General features: G+C 45.9%; 1 protein-coding gene across 2 annotated transcripts in view; it reads right to left on the reverse strand.

Moving 5' to 3' along the window:
* The window catches only part of ME3 (malic enzyme 3), a 143,457-nt gene extending 123,435 nt beyond the window's left edge, over window positions 1-20,022 (reverse strand). The window contains exon 1 of one of the 2 annotated variants that reach the window (XM_084261103.1): window positions 19,724-20,022. In XM_084261103.1, the coding sequence (XP_084117229.1) occupies window positions 19,724-19,912 (189 nt within the window). In that variant the 5' untranslated portion in view covers window positions 19,913-20,022. Of the gene's footprint in view, window positions 1-17,969; window positions 17,976-19,723 lie in introns of those variants that run through there. The other variant, XM_084261104.1, reaches the window with a different exon arrangement.
* Window positions 20,023-21,119: the final 1,097 nt, after the last annotated feature.

The following is a 21,119-nucleotide window of genomic DNA, read 5'->3' on the forward strand; positions in this document are numbered from 1 at the left end:
AGAGTCCAGCAGAGGGCTACAAAGATGATTAAAGGACTGGAGCATCTCCCCTGTGAGGAAAGGCTGAATGAACTGGGGCTGTTCAGCTTTGAGATAAGAAGACTGAGAGGGGATCTGATCCACGTTTATAAATATCTCAAGTGTGGGACACAGGGGGAAATGGCCAGCCTCTTCTCAGTGGTATGTGGGGACAGGACAAGGGGCAATGGCTGCAAGTTGGAGCACAGGAAGTTCTGCACCAAGACGCAGAAGAACTTTTTCACAGTGAGGGTGACAGAGCCCTGGGACAGGCTGCCCAGGGGGGTTGTGGAGTCTCCTTCTCTGGAGATATTTAAGACCCATCTGGACGCCTCCCTGTGTGACCTGTTCTACAGAACCTGCTCTGGCAGGGGGGTTGGACTCGATGATCTCCGGTGGTCCCTTCCAACCCCTATGATTGTGTGATTCTGAACCAAACTTAAGTATTATCTGGGGAGGAGAAAAGGTCTGTGCTCGTGGGTTGGGGGCAAACCAAACATCCTTAATGTGCCTATTTAATCAAACCACTCAGTTACTGCACAGCATGTAGGAAGGACAGGTCGAACCCCGATGCTAGTATTAAGGAATGTAAGTTCTAAGACCACCAATCATACAAGGGTTTATCATACTGCTTCAGGACTTTCATTTCTTTGATCTACTACTTTTCTACTCCTCCTTTCTTAAATCAAAAGAAGAAAGCAGGCCAATGAAAAAAATCTCATGTTACCTTAAGTGTGAAGCTGACAGAAGAGTTTTAACATCTGAAACAACTGAGTTACTTTATAGGGTATTTACCACCTGTTTTTCTTCTTATTTAATAAAGCAAATGCCAACTAGAGACATAAAATGCCTGAACATCACTCTACAAGTCCATTTCGCTTTTGCAGTTGATTTTTCTTCCATCTAGAACCCGATAACACAGATATATTGGGTTTTGTTTCTGCTTCTCTTCCGCCCGAACGCATCAGCCTTTGTTTACAGCCCAGCTGCCCTCTGATAAAGCCACTCCTCAGATAGCCTTTGGCCAGAAGACACTCATAATCTTACAGCAGTGGGATAATAAATCCCAAACCCATGCCTCAGTTCAGCACAGCACTTTCTTAAAAAAATATGAAGTCAACAAGGTTATAACTCTGAACGTTTAACTGCAAAGGGCTATAATTACTCATTTGTTTCCCATCAAATTCAATCTGCTTTGGATCTAGTCCTAGGCATTTGCTGGAAGGTGTTATTAAATAAAATGAGAGGGAAGTCAGGCCAATAATGCCTTGATTTCTAAGAAATCCATGTAGCATCTGCCCAATCTGATGCTGAAGCACCACAGGAGGACCACACATCACACCCACTAGCTTTAAGCATATTCACCCTAATTTGGTTCTGTCTTTGAATTATTGCTTTAATAACATAGACAAGGTAATTACCTCCAGTTGCAGATGGCAACACCTGTAAACTTAGACACAGTAGGGCTGGAACTTTTGCACTGTTCCTTAATAAAGATGGAATTTTAAAATAAGTAACTAAGCACATCAATGGAAAAAAATAAGTGAGTTCTGGTAAACAGAATAAAAAAAAAACTTTCCTAGAACAGCTGCTTATTAGTGCTTGCTTCCTTTGAGCACAACTTTTGGGAAATATTTCACAACATGCTTTACATTTATTTTATAAAACTCTGTATGGTTGATGGCTTCTATGGGATATAGCTTCCCTACGTGTCACATTTCGAACAGGCTGAGATAATTGTTGGTAGAGATAAAAGATGCTGTGACCAGACAACTGAGCAGACAGGTATGCTGGCTGAGTTGGTAGGAAGTTAATTTGGAAAGACTCATGCTCACTTGTCTGCCAGAAACATCCTGTATTACCTTTGACAAGCTAAATTCAGCTGCCCACTGAAGCGAGAATAACTCCCATTTCCCTGTCTCAGAAGAGTGCTCCAAAACTAAACGTGAAGTGTAACATCAGTTACCAGTGTAACAACCGCAACCCAGGACTGCTCAGTCCTTTCTCCAACACCTACCAGACTGATGTAGAAACCACCCTCCATCACTGTTTGGTAAGAAACACAACGGAGCTCAGAAGGGCTGCATGCAACACAGTGAGCGTGTTAGGATTCTGATAGCTTGAACTTCAATGCCTGAGTGAATCTCATTAAGGGAAAGCAGTAGCTGAATGATGCATGCCTTGAAAGTCAAATTACGTGCTGAATGTCTCCAAGAATTAGGAAAGAGAAATAAGAAACCACAAGTATTTTTCCCAGCCATGTTGTTTTCTCTTCTTCTTTTCTTTTTCCTCCACATCTCAATGTTCAAACTCAACAGTTCCACAGCCAGGGATGATGTGTCTAACCACAATCTCACTGGAGTGAAAATGTAATCTGTCTCTCCACTTCAAGCTCAAGTTGAAGAAAATCCTAAGCCTGAGCAGTGCATTCTAGGTACTGAAGACATTTCTTCAATTGTGTAGCAATAAATAAGCATCTTTACAACTTCTGGTATCTTTCTTCTTTACCTCACAGTTGTCGGGTGAATTATGAAACAAGTACCAGTTCCTCAAGACATGTTCTCTAGTTCCACCCACATCTTTCCACCTAGAAAAGTAAGAACTTGGGCCATTGCCCCAGAGTTTCTTAAAGTCCAGAAGCCACCTCAGAGCTACAGTCTTACATGCAAAGTTACTCTATAAATGGACAGTAAACCCAGCACATCCAAAAGATGATAATCCTCTCTGCATACATACAGACTGTGTGCAAAGTAGGTGCAGGCTGCCTGGGCATCCCAAGCACGTGGCCACAGTGCATGTGTGACTCAACCCCGCAGTTCCCAGGTGCAAGTCAGCCTCATCATCCTGACACATCAGACCTCTGCAAATGCACTGCCCAGAGGGAGCGTAAGTGTGCTTATGGAAAGGCAGGGGAAATCCAGCATGCCCTTGGCACACACATCCCACCATGGAGGTGCTTCTTCTCAGGGAAGCCCTGGCTATGAACACAAGAACCCTGACAATAGACACAAAGTCTTGACAGAGAATGTGAGCTCTTGGTATATGTAACATTTTACATCTTGCTTTCCAGGTGATCTTTTAAACCCTGAACTATGCATTGAATGGTACATTAGAAGTATCCCAGGAAGGTGCCCGGTGTCTCCTGTACTCACACAATATCTATTACCAGGATGCACACATGGCACTCAGAAATTAATGCCATGCAAAAGGAGACATTTTCATTTTCCAGAACACCAGTGAGAGGGATTTTGTGGTAACCTTGGACAACATGTAGTTTAGTCTTACAAACAGCTGAGGAGAAACATGTACCATTTGCTGGGCTGAATCTCAGGAGGTACTGAGCATGGGCAATGGCAACTGTGAAGACTCAATACCTGAGCTAGACGCAGGATCTCCTGCACTGAGTTAAAAACCCTTAACATCTCTGACCGCTTTATGCAGCATACAGGCCAGGAAGGACTCCTTAACCTCAGAGGTAATTCTAATATTACAGATAATCAAGTATGTGCTGGGACAACAGAATTCAGGCTGGATAAAGCTTCCTCTTCATCTCACAGGAAAGAGCTTCTGTATTAGCCTCTCTACTATCTACTTTCTTCTTTACTCTCTGTCCTTCTCTCCATCTGTTTTGAGCACAGAAGATCTCCAACCATCTAGGAGAACAGCAGTGAGTAAAAGCAGGGAGATACAAAGAAACTGGTTCAGAAGAACTGTTTCACTATTTGTCTTTCTGCCTGGTTCTACAATCAGGTGGCCAAAGTCAGATTTCCATGACCACTGTGTCAAGGAGACCTGTGTAGCAATGCTCTGGGCAGGAGATAGGTACATAGGGGAGATCATTTGTCAGAGTACCCGAAGCATCAGCAACAGAGAGCAGTAATGCTGGCAGAAGCCATCTGGTACACGCTGTGAACAGGCATCTATCAGCTGCTTTAGACATTTACAGTGCAGGTGTCTGTGGGTGAATGGGTCACGCCAGGTTCTCCCTACACTCAAGGGACAGGAGTGCCACATCTCATCCAGAATGGCAACAGGCAAATTTTCAGCACACATGTACCCAGATTGGTCCCACCTCCACGGACACATGCAGACACACACACTGCAGGTCAAGAAACTCACATAGAGAGGCTGCTCAACCCTTGTTCCTCACCTCTCCTAGCAACGTTCTTCTGCAGTGATGTTTCAAAATTAAGCTTTAAGCCTCTCTGTGAGACATAAAGCACGTCCCATAGTATGAAATTACTATGAACCTGAAGGAGGAGAGACTCCTAAGACTTCAAGGAAATTTGGGTTGGACCCCAAATCAGCGTTCATGGCAATCAGCTCAGACTTTGAGAGCAATTTTGTAATGGGGAAAATTACAACCAGCAGTGAACTAAGTGACTGTTTTAATCAACAGGACTGAGGTTGGTGCCTCCCACAAGCACACTTGATACAGTACTAAAGTTCAGAGATTAAACTACTATGATGCCAAGCAAAGACACTGAGAAAGACACAAGAAGAGTTTCAACTGTTCACTGGGTCCTCATAGATCTGTAACCTCATTCACTGTTCTTCCTCCCCACTCCATCACATTTAAGGGCCAGTGAGCAGCTTTATATATTCTCTGACAAAAAGCAAAATATTAAAAGCCACTGATTTTGCTTTTCCTCAGGAAACACTAACTGCAAACTTCCCGCTCCGTGTTATAAACTGCAGAGCAAGTATGATGTTTCTGTAAGTCAAAGAAGATGAACATCCCTCTTTCCTGCAGGAAATCCTGACAACCACTACAAAGGTTTCCAGCTTTGCAGGAAGGGAAACTTCTGGACTCTGCCCTACACTTTTATACTTGCTTCAGGGGGAAACTCATTTTGGGACTCCACCAAATGCCAGCTCTGTTGCTACACGCAAGGGCCCAGCTGCCAGTCAATAGGCCATTTGACCTTGCAGAGAAACCTGAAAGGCACTTGTAAAAAACAACAAGATCTGGTTACAGTTGTGCTCTCACTGCCAAATCCATTAAAGCTTATCTTCAAAATGCAATTAACTTTTAAAAGTGACCACCACCAAACTCATTTTCCAGTGGCAGCAGGAGCCTTGCTGCTGTTTTCCAGCACCTTTGCATCACTTTGATTTCTAAGAGGAATGAGTTTGTTGGAACTCCAACTACAGTTAACATGTTAAATCCAAAACAATGACCTGCCCTTAGGGAGAGCGGCCTGATTTCAGTGAGCATCAGTCATGCATTCACTCTGGTTTCATAATGCCAGTTACCCTTGGCCAGTGGACATTTGGGAGGTCACAATTCAAAGGCACTTTTGTAAGTTTTACTAAGGTACTACAAGAAGTCTCCAAGGCAGCTTCAAGCTCTCGGTGCTGCTTTTCCTCCAGCAGCTCTTGTGAAGAAGTCAGCTCTTCTTGCCTGCATGCCAAAGGATAGCTTTTGGCATGGAAGGGCATCACTGAGTTGGTTGCTGCAAAGCTCATAAGGAAAAATCAATGGGCTTGTACAGATAACACTAAAATAAAGAGTACTAAAAAGCACTTCCGATTTTTGAGGGGACACAGCTATGGACCCTTCATGTGATTCTGTATCTGTAGAAGCTGATGATATTGGCAAATTCCACTTCTCTTTGAGATTTTGTAAGCACAATCTTTCCTACCTGCTTCCATTGCAATTATTATCTATTAACACAATGAGATGGTACTATCTTTAACCAAATTTCACACTATACTATCTTTAATCTTATCCTTTTGGGATCAAATCATCTCACACCTTGAATCGTGCAGTTGGTTTTCCCTATATTTAAAAAAGGCATGATGCAAAGTTCACTGAAAGCAGAGGAAAACCTCCCAAAGGTTAAGAAGCCTTTGCTGCTTCTTAGAAACCAAAGAGCAATGCTCAGGGAGACCTCTGTGCTGTTGCAAGCATTTTTTATTTCCCTAGACATAAGCCAGTAAAAGCTGCTGGCATCAGCACGTGGAAGGAAAGGCATGTCACACATGTCTCCTTCTAATAAATACTGCTGCACATCACAACCTGGGCAATTTACCAAACCTAAGAGGAATCTGTTGCATGTGTGCAATGAGAAACAAGTCCCTGTGGTACGTGCACTGAAAACCTTCCAAACTTGAGAGCAAAAAGAATTATTTCATTACCTCTGAGCAACTGAGTTTGTTTTCTTATAAGCTTATCAAGCAAATCCCAGTCAAATGCACTCACTAGTCAGCATATGGTACCAGTCACATCAGAACACAAGCCTTTCTGTGCCAGGATCAGCAGGGACTTGTGCTTGGAAAGTTTTCTCTGGATGTACCTACCTGGAGCACATGGTCAGATTTATCACTGCCTTCCATCATGCCAACCATCTGCCAGGCGCAGAGGAAGGGAAGAGCCTTCAACTCTTCTTCCCAATGACCTCGTCCCTTCAAACACTTTCAGATCCTCTTGGGCAAATTGTGTCTCTCACTCAGAAACCACCTAAACTGCTGACTATTCCTTTACAACAACGAGCGGATGAGTGTCTTCATGCTCCTACAACCACAGTATAACCCTTTTCTCTTCCCTACAAGAGCATCTGCTGAAATTCAGGTGTTCACACTGCAGAAAAACAAATGGCTTGCTATCCAGCTGTTTCCTAAAGAGGGTTTAAAAGAAATTATCCAAATTGACAGAAGATTAAAGACATCTTTAGATTACATTTAGGGGTTGTTTACTTGTTGGTTTTTGGTTTTGTTTTGTTTTGGATGGGTGTTTTTCATTTGGGGGTTGTTTGTTTTGTTTTTTAACAGTATTCAGCCATCACCTCAGTAAGTAGTTTTCAGTATTTGGCTCAATTTATGGCTAGATTTAGAAACCTTCCAAGAACATTAGGGGAGAGAAGGGCCTTGTCCCTCCTATAATCATGATCAAGGGAACCAATTTACAAGCCCATAAGAATCATAGAATCACAGAACATTAGGAGTTGGAAGGGACCTCGAAAGATCATCTAGTCCACCCCCCCTGCCAGAGCAGGATCACCTAGACTAAATTACACAGGAACACATCCAGGTGGGGTTTGAATGCCTTCGAAGAAGGAGACTCCACAACCTCTCTGGGCAGCCTGTCCCAGGGCTCCATCACAGTTCCTCCTTACATTCACACGAAACTTCCTCTGCTCCAGCTTGCACCCGTTGCTCTTTGTCCCATGACTGCCCATCCCTGAGAAGGGCCTGTCTCCGTCCTCCTGACTCTTGCCCTTTACATATTTATAAACATTAATAAGGTCACCTCTCAGTCTCCTCTTCTCCAAGCTAAACAGGCCCAGGTCCCTCAGCCTGTCTCCTAAGGAAGGTGTTCCACTCCCTTAATCATCTTGGTGGCCCTGTGCTGGACTCTTTCCAGAAGGGCTATGAACAAGAAAATCCCTGGGTTTACTTCCTTGTCCCCATCTACACATGATTTCTCCCTCCAGCCCTAGCCCTGCTTACATGCTTAAAACACCCTGACAACAGAGAGTCTTAATAATCTAGGCACTTCCAAAAATTACAGGCTTTGGCACATATGAAACATTCTCTTATTTGCAAATACTCACAGCTGAAATTACTTGCCAGTTTAACATCAAACCCTTCAAATGGAGATTAAACAGAGTTTAATAGTGTCCATAATGAATTTTAACCACCGGGGGAAGTGACAAATCCATCAGCCAAGCCAAAGAGTTAAAGTTCAAGATGTTTTGTCCAGGAGAACGTAACACTGCTGTATTTGAACTAACTGATTCTTTCTCATGTTGAGAAACAGGCCAAAACCTGTAATTATATGTTTTTACAAGGCTGAACAGAATTAACCCATCACAAACTTTATAAGCTCAACTCCTAGGGAAAAAATAAATTGCTCTGAGATGTGGAGCTAATTATATATATATATATATGCATGCACAACACCAAAGTTTACTGAAAATCTGTTTTGGTTCCATGGTTCCACGTGTTGAAGATAGATATATGCACAACAGGCCTGTAAAGTGAAGTGAAGCAGAAAACAGTGATACACAGAACACTTTTGCTTTGGCTTTATTTTCTTTGTCAGAACCACGGCCTGCTCAGTTTATGTCTGAGCTTTGTGTTTGGCAGCTGCAGAGCTATAAAAGGCACTGCCATTTCAAACAGTTTTCAAAGGAAAATATTGCATTAGGCTGAGGATACATAAAGTCATTTATCAAAGTGTCATGTTATTTTGGGGGGGACTGATAGCAAGTGTAACCTCAGGCCTCAAAAAAGAAGTTAAAAATTAAAAGCATGCTTGTTATGTTTACTAGAGCACATTGTAAGTTAAAAGCAGTCAAGTTCTGGAGTGTGTCCAGAGAAGGGCAACCAGGCTGGTGAAGGGAGAGCAAACCTTGTGAGGAGCAGCTGAGGGAACCCAGACTGTTCAGTCTGGAGAAGAGGAGGCTCAAGGGAGACCTTATTGCTCTCTACAACTACCTGACAGGAGGTTGTGGTGAGCTGGGGGTCAGCCTCTTCTCACAGATAACCAGCAATAGGACAAAAGGGAATGGCTGCAAGTTGCTCCAGGGGAGGCTCAGGTTAGAAACAAGGAGGAATTTCTTCTTAGAAAACTTGGTTGGACATTGGAACAGGTTGCCCAGGGAGGTGGTGGAGTCACTGTCCCTTCGGGTGTTCAAGGAAAGGTTGGATGAGGTACTTAGGGACATGGTTTAGTAAGCAATAGAGATGGTAGGGGGACAGTTGGACTAGATGATCTTGGAGGTCTTTTCCACCCTTAATGATTCCATGATTCTAAGCTCTCTATTGAAAGACAAGGAATTAGAGCACAGTGTTTACTCTCCTCCAAGCATCAAGGCCTGTCTGGCCTGCTCACAACAGCTAGGTCCGTCCCACAAGTATTTGGATGAACGCTACAATAGGCTGTTCAAGGTTTGACAGCACGTCTGGAGAGTCAGAAAAATAAGTAACAGTCAGGGGAAAAGTGAAAGACAAAGCAAACACTCGAGTTTTTTCACACTGATTTTTCTCCTAGGTTTATCCAGTGTAAAAATATTTCTGGACCCAGAACCCCAAAGGTAATTAAAATAACCACTTGTCACTTAGCTCCCTTGATTAAAAATAAATCAAGGAAATGGGACAATCTGTACTTCTGCATGGCATTTAATCCGTTCAGTAGAAGCAATGCTTCTCCTGTGCGCAGCAGCAACCAGTCTCCAGCTACAGCAGGCAACACACAGGCAGCTCTGACATCAAACTCCAGGTTTTAACTCTGCAAGAGGTGCTAGAAACATCTGTGTGCTGTCCTCATGGGGGGCAGGCACTAGTAATCTTTGGAGAAGGAATGAGGAAGACACTGGAACCACAGGAGAGCTACCAAAAGCACAGACCTTGCATCACATGGCAAAAAGGTAAACCAGCATCACTTACAGCAAGTCAGAGAAAGAAAATGATCCCAAAGCCCCAGAGGAGACTAAATACTACAAACACTAATCCCTCCCCCTCTTAGGGAAAGGGTATCAGTGCAGTTGTCTGGTAACAGTTTGTGGATTAAATCCTGGTTCTCCTGCAGCTCACAGGATCTAGCTATGGCTTACAGCAGGATCAAACCTGGCTCTCACAGGAACAAGTCTATGCAGCCCAATTCTTTTGGAGCATCAAGTACATCTCTGTCCACCTTATTCATAACTGTGGAACAGGGCTGGAGCACAAGTCCAGCAGTAAAATGCATTTAGTGAACAAAACAGATGATTAGGTACATTTTGGTCCATTATGCTTTCTTATTGAAGAGAAATTAAATGAAAAAAGGTTAGTTATATGTAAGATTCTGCTGGTGCCATGAAAAACTAAGAAATACTTGTGAGAGCAGGGAGGGGAGAGCAAGAAGACAAACTGTACAGCAAGATTACTATTGTGTTTTAAACTGAAAAACTCCCTCTTACTGATTAATCCCATTTATTGTGCTCTATATTAAAATAAACCAAAGCAAACCAACCAGCACTGTTTGTATTTATTGTGTTCTGTAGCATATGGAGGCTCTGGAATTTATGTTGATTTTAAGAAACAGCATACTGCACTTGATGAAAAACAGAACAGAGACTAGGTATATGGTGATTTGAACAGTCAAGCTCCACAGCTGAGGTCATCCTGTAAGTTTATAAAGTGACAGTGCATATCTATGTCCAATGAAAGCTTAAACACCCCATTTCTGACACCATTTTCACTACACTGAAGTGATAGAACTGGAGCAGTTCACTGAAGTAACAGAACAACTACACAGGACACTCGGTGTTTTACATAAACACCTTGTCATAAAGGAATTAGAATCCACATGCTGCTCCTGCTAAAGTAAAACTCTAATAGGGAGTTGGTGTAGTCTCTGGGTCTTCCAGGTACACAGACCGCACGGTGTGAGGGACTGAGGGGCTTTTTACCCTAGGAGTACATTGAGACCTAAACCTCAAGATACCAAAAACTCAGTTTCTCTAACCATCAGGCTTCAAATCAGAGCAGTGGAGTCTGCAAAGCATTTCCACCTCTTGTTCCTGAGAAAATTCTGGGTTGGTTTGTCTCTCTGTTAAAGACCCACCTTTCCTTTCGCAGCTCTGACTCAGTGTCAGGAACAGCAGCCAGAGTGTTCCTCTGGAGGTGGCTGATGTAGAAGCTAAAGAGGAATTTACATTATCTGTATCCAAAATCAAGTCAAATGGAAGTTGCTCTAGGTCCAATTTTTTTTCAGCAAGTGCCAGATCTGATGCACAAAAAGCAAAAAATCTGCCACAGGACACTATAAAGCTGGATCTCTAGTAGAGTCTAGTAGGACTGGATCTCTAGTAGAGTCCTCACTGCATGGCAAACCCATCCCAGACCAAAACCAAGCCACAAAATACTGCTCTTTGCTTCACCTCAGGAATTAGCACTTCCTTTCAGCAGCTTTGGCTAAATCATCACTAGTTCTGACAAACACCAATGACTCATCTCAACATACAGCAGCAGCACACGGTTTCTAACATCAGTGACATTATAGGTCATGCTACTTACATGTGGCAAGGCTTAAAGTCTGCTGAGGTCACTGGACTAAAGACTGTTTACAGGACCAGACCCACTTGCAGTATGCTTTTTCTTCCTTCCAGCTTCACATAGTACTTCCAAAGTAATCAACTGCTTATTTGCCACACATTTCCCTCGATGGAATGAACAGGAATGCTGAACAAGCTGGAACCTTCAGCTCCAGATCCATTCTAACTGCCACAAAATCAATTTTTATACTGTTTATCAAACAGTCTGTGTTACTTGAGTACAATTCTTATTCAAGAGCAAAAAAATTTAGTCCATCCCATGAACCAAGAGCTACATTGTCTTGGCTCTGCCCTCCCAAAACATGCCTAGTGTAAGGATAAAGGGCATGATACTGCTATAGAAAACAACGTAGGCAGCTGCCATACTGCTGAATTTCCACAACCTAATGGTGATTAGGTTGTACACCCCATATCCTGGGGTGCATCAAGCACAGCATGGCCAGCTGGTCTAGGCAGGGGATTGTCCTACTCTGCACTGCGCTTGGTGCAGCCTCACCTCAAGTCCTGGGTGTAGTTTTGGGCCCCACAGTACAAGCGGGAAACAAAACTCTTGGAGAGTGTCCAGAGGAGGGCAAAGAAGATGGTGAAATGTCTGGAGGGGAAGGCTTATGAGAGGCTGAAGTCCCTTGGCTTGTTCAACCTGGAGAAGAGGAGGCTGAGGGGGAACCTCATTGTGGTCTGTGGCTTCCTGACGAGGGGGAGTGAAGGGTCAGGTACCAATCTCCTCTTTGGTGACCAGGGACAAAACTCAAGGGAATGGCATGAAGCTGCAATCGAGGTTTAGGTTGGATGTTAGGAAGAGGTTCTGTACTGAGAGGGTGGTCAGGCACTGGAACAGGCTCCCCAGGGAAGTGGTCCCAGCACTGAGCTGGACTGAGGTCAAGAAACATCTGGATGATGCCCTCAGTCCCATGCCCTGACTTGGCTGGCCCTGTGTGAAGGCAGGAGTTGGACTTGATGATCCTTAGGGGTCCCTTCCAACTCAGGAGATTCTAGGATTTAAAAGTTATTTTTATAACATCAACTGCTCAGAAAACAGAAACAAGTATTTTGGTCCAAACACGATTTGTTTTTAACAACATCTTATAGTCACTGTAAGCACACACTCGGTGTATAAAAGCTGCCCAAGCATGACTTCCAAGCCCTCTGCATTTACCAGGGCTAAGGGCAAAACAAGGACCAACACAGGGTTAGTACAACACAGACAGAGGCAGGGTCTGCATCAGCACTCCTCTCAACTTGGCAGCAACAGACTTCCTTTGCACTATCAAGCTTTTCCACAAGAACTCTAATCCCAAAGTATTAGTGGTGTCCCAAAGGGAAGAGCAACAGCACTGGCAAGAGATGATGCAGGGGGACAGGAAGACAGATGGCCTCCTGGTTTGGCTATGATAAGGGAGAGGGGCTGGATTCCAAGCTGTAGTAGTAAAGGGACTTCTGCAGGCTGCTGCCTGTATGTGAAGCACTGATAGATTTGGTTTGGGGTTACTTTGCTAACCATGCCAGAATGACACGTTCTTTGGTACAAAAACATTAGGAAATGCAATTGCCAAAAGAGACTTTGGACTAAAGAAAAAAAAAAAAGAAAAAAGATATCCTTGACATTAACACCAAACAAAAATGAAAATCCATATGCCAGGATAAACCCAAACCAAACAAAATTTAAGTAAGTAGCCATATTTCTAGAACATCACCACATTTGCCAAAAAACTGGGAGCAAAGTTCATCTCCTGGGAGTTTCATTCCACTGAAGTCAATGGCAATGCACCTAGGCTTGCTTGATGAAATAAAGAACAAGTAAAAAGATGGAAACACCTTCTGTGCCCCAGACACCATCGAAGGCTCATCGTACTGCACACTGCTCCAGCTCACAATTCAACTCCAAAAGAGTTTAAGCATGATTTGATAAGGAGCTCTCTCAGCTATGGTTTGGCTTGGGTCTGAAGAGGTCCATGTGCCACAGGGTTTGGCCATGAAATGCCTCATTTGATATCCCTAAAAATGCAAGAGCCCTATCAGGTCAGTACATGAGCATCCTGCCCCCAGCAGCAGTGACAAACCCTAAGGACAGCAGAGGTAAATGGGATATCCTTCCCCTGCACGCTCCCATCCTTTCATTTTCAGTTTGGGTGTGATTGTAGTATCCCTCCATGGATTTCTAATTTTTTTTAAATGAACTTGTCCAGTCTAAAACTTGTTCCCTAAAACTTTTCCAAATAGCTACAGACTCCTGAAAAATTCGAGGGGAACCCTCAAACTCAGCCCACCTCTCACTCTTACTTCCCAATACATAAACAGCTGGTTAAGTTAACAAACACTGGGAGTCACACGGCCACTTACAGCCCCGGGGCTGCCTCAGTAGCTGTACCTCCACCCAGCTGTAAAGCTAACCAAGCGGAAACTCTCCTTGCAAGACTACAACCTTGTGGAGCTAGCGAGGAGACTTACTAATCTGAGAACAGGCTCCTGCCTTGATTTGAGCCTGCCAAACCCCACCTCAGCCGCGCTGCTGGGGTGCCCGTTACTAATTCTGTTCCAGCGCAATCGTTTCGCACATCCAGCTAATCCCAGGCCTGTTCCAGCGCGGCTGCAGGGCGCAGACACGCGCAAGGCTGCGGCTCTTCCCCCCCAGCTGCAGCTGGCAAACCACCAGCACTGTGTTCAGAGAACCCTCCAATAAATTCTGACCCCTGCAAGGCTGAAGGACAGACTGTGCTGTGACGATGCTTTACAGCAGTGCGTTCCAAAAGCACTAAAGAATCACTGGAGGTTTCTGCAAAGTTTCATTCTCGCAGATTTCAACTGGTAAATCATTTCATTTTTTAATTCTTTATGACACTTTCCATGAAAAGAACCAGGGAGAATGCATGCACACCAAGAGTACAGGGTATTATCCAGATAGAGAAGCCCAAATAGTGATCTCTGCACTTGCCCCTTGCAAAGTTCACTGTATTATTCTGACTCCTCAAATATGGCAATATCCTGCAATTGTGAAAACAAACTGTGACCTCCAGTTCTACAAATGCAGAAGGACTTGGGGGTGCTGATAGATGACAAGCTCAATGAGAGCCAGAAATGTGCACTTGCATCTCCAAAAGCCAACTGTCATGGGTTGCATCAAGAACAGTGTGGCCAGCAGGTCAAGGGAGGGGATTCTGCCGCTCTGCTCTGGTGAGACCCCACCTGTGTCCAACTCTGGGGTCCCCAGCACAGAGAGGGAGCTGTTGGAGTGAGTCCAGAGGAGGCCAAGAATATGATCAGGGAGCACCTCTCCTATGAAGCCAGGCTAAGAGAGCTGGACTCGTCCAGTCTGGAGAAGAGAAGGCTCTGGGGAGACCTAATTATAGCTGACCAATACTTTAAGGGATCCTACAGTAAAGTGAGAGAGGGACTGTTCACCAGGGAGTGCAGTGATAGGACTACGGGCTTCACACTGAGAGAGGGCAGGTTTAGATTAGATGTTAGGAAGAGGTGATGGTGAGACCCTGGCACAGGGAGCCCAAAGAGGTTGTGGAAGCCCCATGCCTGGCAGTGTTCAAGGCCAGGTTTGATGAGACTTTGGGCACCTTGGTCTAGTGAAGGTGTCCTTGCCCACGGCAGGGGGTTGGGACTAGATGATGTTTGAGTTCCCTTCCAACCCAAACCATTCTATGACTCTATATCTGTTTGTGATGGCAGGTCTCAAACCTGATAACATGATTTATCTCAGAAGTAGGACTACCAGAAAAATGCATGAAGTGCTGTCAACCTTCCAACTGGTCAGTCAGATGGCATGCACAAAATTCCAGCCACTTTTGGATGAAAACAGTTTTTGAGTCCCTACAGATACATGGTCAAACTGGGAATTGTCCACCTCAGTCTGTGTTCATTAGAACATAGAGAGAGCGCAGGGATTTGGAAGAGTCCCTGGAAGAACTGGGGAATCATGATGAGCAGAACTGCACAGATCAGAAAGTGTACACAACATGGCCCTGAGCACACCAAACACAACAAGCCTTTGATGAAAAAGGTAGTGGTAAGAGGTACCCAATCTTTCCTCCCAGAATCGGCGTGGTGAATTTGCTTTTCACAAGGCTGAAGCCCCACAGGAGAACAGACTTATCTCAGCACTGCTGCTGCTCTGTCAGCAAGTCACTTACACATGGCCAAAGGTTCTAACAAATCCTCCTGGAACCCAGCTTGAATTTGGATCACCACAAACACTTTTACTGATTCTCTGTGGTTATCTGACGTTGTTTATGTTTTCCAAGATTCTCTCATTTTGCAGCATTCAAAGGCAGGAAAAGAATTTAATGAAAACACCTGACAAGCTCTTCCTCCTCCCCCTGTTATTTCTGAGGCTGTTCTGTCAGCTGAGAACATCTGCTATCGCCTTTGAAGACCACAAGTACCCCTCAAAAGAATGCTGCCGTTTCCCAAATCATGTCCTTAGACTGGACAGGGGCTGCAATACCTGCAAACAGAAGGAAGAAAAAGAATCCCTGAGTAGTGCAGGAAAAACACAGTGCATTTAGAGTCTCATCGTGTGGCATAACCGGTTTTGTCTTCAAAGTTCCTCCTACCTACTGCATAGAATTTAAGCTGCAAGATTTCCTTGTACGTGGCTTTCCCAACGTCACATAGAAAGTCTGAGACATAACCAAACCAAGTCTCAGAGATGGGAACCACTGTTCCCTTAATGGAAAGGCAGGTTTTTTCCTCCAAATTTTCCCTGAAATGCCTAGCAAAGCAACCTCTTACACACAACACATGGGTTGGCCAAACAATCTAAGGGCTGGAGGTAACTGATTTACAACTGATCCTTTATGCACTGTAGACACTCTTGATCAATATTCAGGAATTAATTCCTTTACATCACAAAACCCCACCAACTTCACACAGTAAACAATGACCAAAGGAAAGAAACAACTGCAGATTTTTTACATCAATCACCAGTTTTTCCACTGATTTTCAAAATCTGCTTGAGAAGAAAAAACCCAGGAGCTTCTCAGAGAACAGCACACTTTTACTGGTATTCAGGGTATTACAGAGGACTTGGCAGCAGCAGCTTCAGAGTCTGCTGCTTCTTCAAAACACCTTCAACCTAGTAAGCAAGCAAAGACCCAGATCAATAACCTCAGACTATAAATCTGTCAGTGACTCTGCTGGAGAGACATAGTCTTCTTCACTGAATAAATACCACATGCTCCATAGCTTTAGACTGACACTTTAAACTTCACCCAAAAGCTCTAAGACATCCAGGGCGTTGAAGAAAGCAGTAAAACACTTGCTAACCAAAAGTTCACTTTGAAAAACTTTTCCAGAGGTTCTTGGAGAGAGAGGTAAGGAATGTTCCCTGCAGAACAGCCTTCAATCAAATGCAAGCTGAGATTAAAGTAAGATCCACTACAGAAAAATGCCACTGACCCTGTGCCCACATTTAGCTACCAAAGGGGCAAACAGTAACTACTATGTGATGAGAGTACAGCAGCTGAGAGACTGTCGAGAGCCCTAATTCTGACCTACAGCACTGCAGCATGGCTCCCCAAAGGGCCACCACTCACACCCTGAACACATACAAACTGCCTGAAGCATCTTGTTTCATTCCAATGCATTTAATTCCTTACAAACTACAACAGACTGTTAAGAGGTGACCTGCTTAGTGGATGAGGGGAAGGCTGTGGATGTACCTTGACTTCAGCAAAGCCTTTGACACCGTTTCTCATGGCATTCTGTTTGAGAAACTGGCTGCCAGTGGCCTGGACTGGCACAGCCTCTGCTTGGTAAAAAGCTGGCTGACTGGCTGGGCCCGAAGGGTGGTGGTAAATGGAAGAAAATCCAGCTGGAGGACAGTCACAGGTGGTGTTCCCCAGGGTTCAGTCTTGGGTCCAGTTCTGTTCAGTGTCTTTATCAATGACCTGGATGAAGGGATCAAATGTTCCCTCAGTAAGTTTGCAGATGACACTAAACTAGGAGGAAGTGTTGATCTGCCTGAGGGAAGGAAGAGAGGCTCTTCAGAGGGATCTGAACAGGCTGGACCAATGGACCGAGACCAATGGGATGAGGTTCAACAAGACCAAGAGCAGAGTCCTGCACTTGGGACATAACAACCCCATGCAGCACTACAGGTTTGGGGAAGAGTGGCTGGAGACCTGTCAGGCAGAGAATGACCTGGGGGTGTTGATGGATTGCAGACTGAACACGAGCTAGCAGTGTGCCCAGGTAGCTAAGAAAGCCAATGGCATTTTGGCTTTTATCAAAAACAGCGTGGCCAGCAGATCCAGGGAAGTGATCATGTCCCTGTACTCGGCATTGGTGAGGTCACACCTCGAGTGCTGTGTTCAGGATTGGGCCCCTCACTACAAGAAAGACACTGAGGTCCTGGAGCAAGTCCAGAGAAGGGCAACCAGGCTGGGGAAGGGGCTGGAGGGCAAATCCTATGAGGAACGGCTGAGGGAGCTGGGGATGTTTAGCCTGGAGAAGAGGAGGCTGAGGGGAGACCTTATCACTGCCTACAATTACCTGACAGGAGAGTGTAGAGAGGTGGGCAATGGTCTCTTCAGCCAGGTGACGGGATAGGACAAAGGGAAATGGCACAAAGCTGCATCAGGGCAGGGTCAGATTAGATGTTAGGAAAAAATTATTCACTAAAAGGGTTATTGGGCACCGGAACAGGCTGCCCAGGGAGGGGTTTGAGTCACCATCCCTGGATGTGTTTAAAAGACGGGTAGATGAGGTGCTCAATGATATGGCTTAGTAGAGAACAGGTATTGTTGGACTTGATGATCTTAAAGGTCTCTTCAAAGCTAGTGATTCTGTGAAGAGCAATAGAGAAATAGAACCCTGTTCAAAACAGTTTGGAAAGAGAGCCTGAGCATTCCCTCATGACTCGTTACCTAGGCACATAAACAGGGGGTCCTTATCTCTTACCCCAGATGTCAGCCGTTTCTGTCCTCACTTGGATGTTCTGTACATGAATGCATCAATGACTGTACACTCTGTACTGAAAGAGGAACATTAACAACATAAACAGCAAACATCCAGGCTGGAGACCAGCTGGGAGATTTCTCATGGGCAATTAAACATGGTACACTAGAATATATTTTACCTCTAACAGAAGCAGTTTTCTTCCCTTCTCTCCACATGGACCAAAATTCCATTAAGGCTTAAAGTATTTTGCTGGAAAGGGGGAAAACACCTTAGAAATTTTCAGTTCTGAAAATTATCAGGTGGGACATGAAAAAATCTACTTCTGCAGTAGCCAGATCAATTTAAAACGTGGCAGATTTAACTGTTTGCCTGCTATTACTGCATTACACTGAGCAAAAGTATTAATTTTTCATTTCAAACCGAGACAAGTAATGCCCCTAGAAACATTAACTTTGTCATTCTTTGTAATTGTCACCCAACACCCAAGAGAACAAGCCAGACACCGAAGAAAAACCCATCAAAACCACTTAATGCTGGTGAATTACTGTTGCTTATGATCGTTGGCAATTCCTCCTCTCTCAGTCTTACGCTGAAATCATTGCACTCAAAACGTCATCCACTCAAATCTGACTGCCTACAAAGCTGTTGTGTGTTCAGCAACATCCTGTGTCATCAGGTGTCTTTAGGGGTGCACCTCTATGGGTGCTGAAACAGAACCAGGAGATGCAGCCCAGCATAGAGCATACTACAACACTGAAAAGTTGTCATGCAGAGAGCCTCCAGTCTGAAGGACGACACTGAAGGCTCACATACTGGATAATGACATGCCAAACATGATGAATAGGCAAAGCCCCATCAACTACCAATACTGTGTTCAATATCCGCACATTTTCAGGTGATTAACGCATTTCTAGTTATTTCTAGCAACACTAATACAAGAAACTAGAATCTTGAATCTTACATACTTGGTATTTTATTCCAAAATTTGCATCTAGATTGTAGGGGGGGGTTTGCCTTCAAATTAAGGAAAGGGATGGAAAAGCAGTGTGGGGATGAATGAAAGGGTTCCCATTTTACACACCTTGCAGACTTTGCCGAAAAATTTCTCCAAACCTTTTTTTTTTTTTAAAGTGTTGATGTTTCCTCAGTACAGAGCATGAATGAGCACATCTTCATCGCAGCAAGACACACTGTTGGGTAGGGGAGCACACATTGCTATGGATATGCTAGGAAAGGAAGATGTACCAGAAGACCACCACAAGCTTGTTTTAACAGTAAGGCATGAATGATCAGTTCCACTGCTACACATGTAATATAACACTTATTAAAATACCCCAGGCTTTGCTGTCAGACTTTTAGGAGAGGCCAGGCTTTCCCCCATCTCACTGGATCATCATTTCAGGCTAGGGCCTGAAGCCATTTGTCTAAGGCACTTGTGCCCTACCCAGCCTCCTCCAGTGCCACCAGCACAGTGGAGCGGGGGAAGCCAGGCTCCGATGGAGGCCACCAACGCCACAGCAGCTGACAGGCACCTGTAAAACTCACCCTGTGCTCTGCTCAGCTCAATGTATGACCACTCCTCACTGACCCCCGGCACCTCACCCCCTTTTCTGAGCAGGGCTGCCTGCCAGGGGACACACACCCCCCCCCACCAGCATCACCAGAACACTCACAAACCAGGACACCGGGGATCCACAAGCGCTTAACTCCATCCACCCGCCCCTCTCCCCTCCCTCTCCCCCAGCGGCACCGACCTTATTGAGATGGGGGTTCCTGGTGATGTCGTAGCCTCTCTTCTTGACGGCCAGGGCCCTGCCGCGGCTGGCCGGGCTCCCACCCGCCCGGCAGCTGAAGCCCCGGGGGACGCTGAGGAGAAGCGGCCTCCGGCCAGCCCCCACCATCCGCAGCAAGCGGGCGGCCGCCCCGCCGCACACCGGCACCATCGTCCTACCGCGACTACTGCGGGCGCGGGCGACGTTAACGGAGACGATCGCCCGGCGGGGCGGGAAGGGCGCGGCGAGAGGGCGGGCCCGACCCGGCCCAGGTGCGCTTAGCCCAGCCCGGCCCGGCCCCTCACGGTGCGGCAGCCCCTCCGAAGCGAAAGGAAACCCAGGAAGCAGATCCCGCTCCGACCCCACGGCGGTCGCGCCTCCTCCGTTACCTGTTAAGGCTCGGCCGGGCTGCTGAGGGGAGGGGGAGTGCTCGTCGGGCCCCGCCTCTCCGGGGGCAGCGGGGCCGGCCGCCCTGCCACCTCCCGGGCACCCTGCGGCGGTACCTGTCGCAGCACGGCCGGCCCCGGCGCCTTGAGAGGAGGGGGCTCGCCCAGCCGGAGCTGCCGCTTCCCGTCATCGCGGGGCCGGAGGGACTCCCCCCTCGCCTCTCCCCGCCGCCGCGCCGCGGTCCTCTCTCCTGTATTGTCTCCGTTAACCTCAATAAAGGGCGTCGTGAGAGAAAACCCGAGCCCGGGCTGCGGGGACCGGGGCGGCCCTGTCCGGCCCTGCCCTGCCCTGCCCTTGGGGCCTGGTGTGGGGGCCTGGGCTGGGCGTGGAGGGGAGCAGAGCTCTCGGGGAAAGGACGGGTCGGACATCACCCCTTGGAGTGCAAGCAGCCCAAGGGCGGTTCGGATGTCAGTGTATATGAAACCTGTGCACCTGCTGTGCATCTAACATATAGACTGTGTGTGGTGCATATATTATGTATATTACACCTCTCTTACATTGTAACCTACAGCAGGTCCCTGTATCCTTTTTTTGTCAAATAAATGGCCTATTTCACCCTTGAAAACAGTGACATCATCACCACTGCTCCCACTTCCCATGTGACAGCCCAAGGGCTGTTACTCCCCAGAAGAGTGGAAAACTCAGGTTCAGTTCCATCTTCAGATCAGCACTGCTCCTGTGCCTGCGCTCCCACCATGAAGCTCAGGCCTGCTGCGGGTGGGGGATGCGCTCTGGCTTCTTCTATTTGTGTGGCTGGCTGTACGTGTGTGTTTTACTATCCTTTAGTATTTGGGGGGATAAATGATACAGTCTATGCAGAAAAGAACGGACTTTTGAGCCAGCAATGTGCCCTCATGGCCGAGAAGGCCAAAGGTATCCTGGGGTTTATCAAGAACAGTGTGGCCAGAAGGTTGAGGGAGGTTCCTCTCCT

This window comes from Gallinula chloropus (genome assembly GCF_964237585.1).
Source record: "Gallinula chloropus genome assembly, chromosome: 1".
Classification (NCBI taxonomy): Eukaryota; Metazoa; Chordata; class Aves; order Gruiformes; family Rallidae; genus Gallinula; species Gallinula chloropus.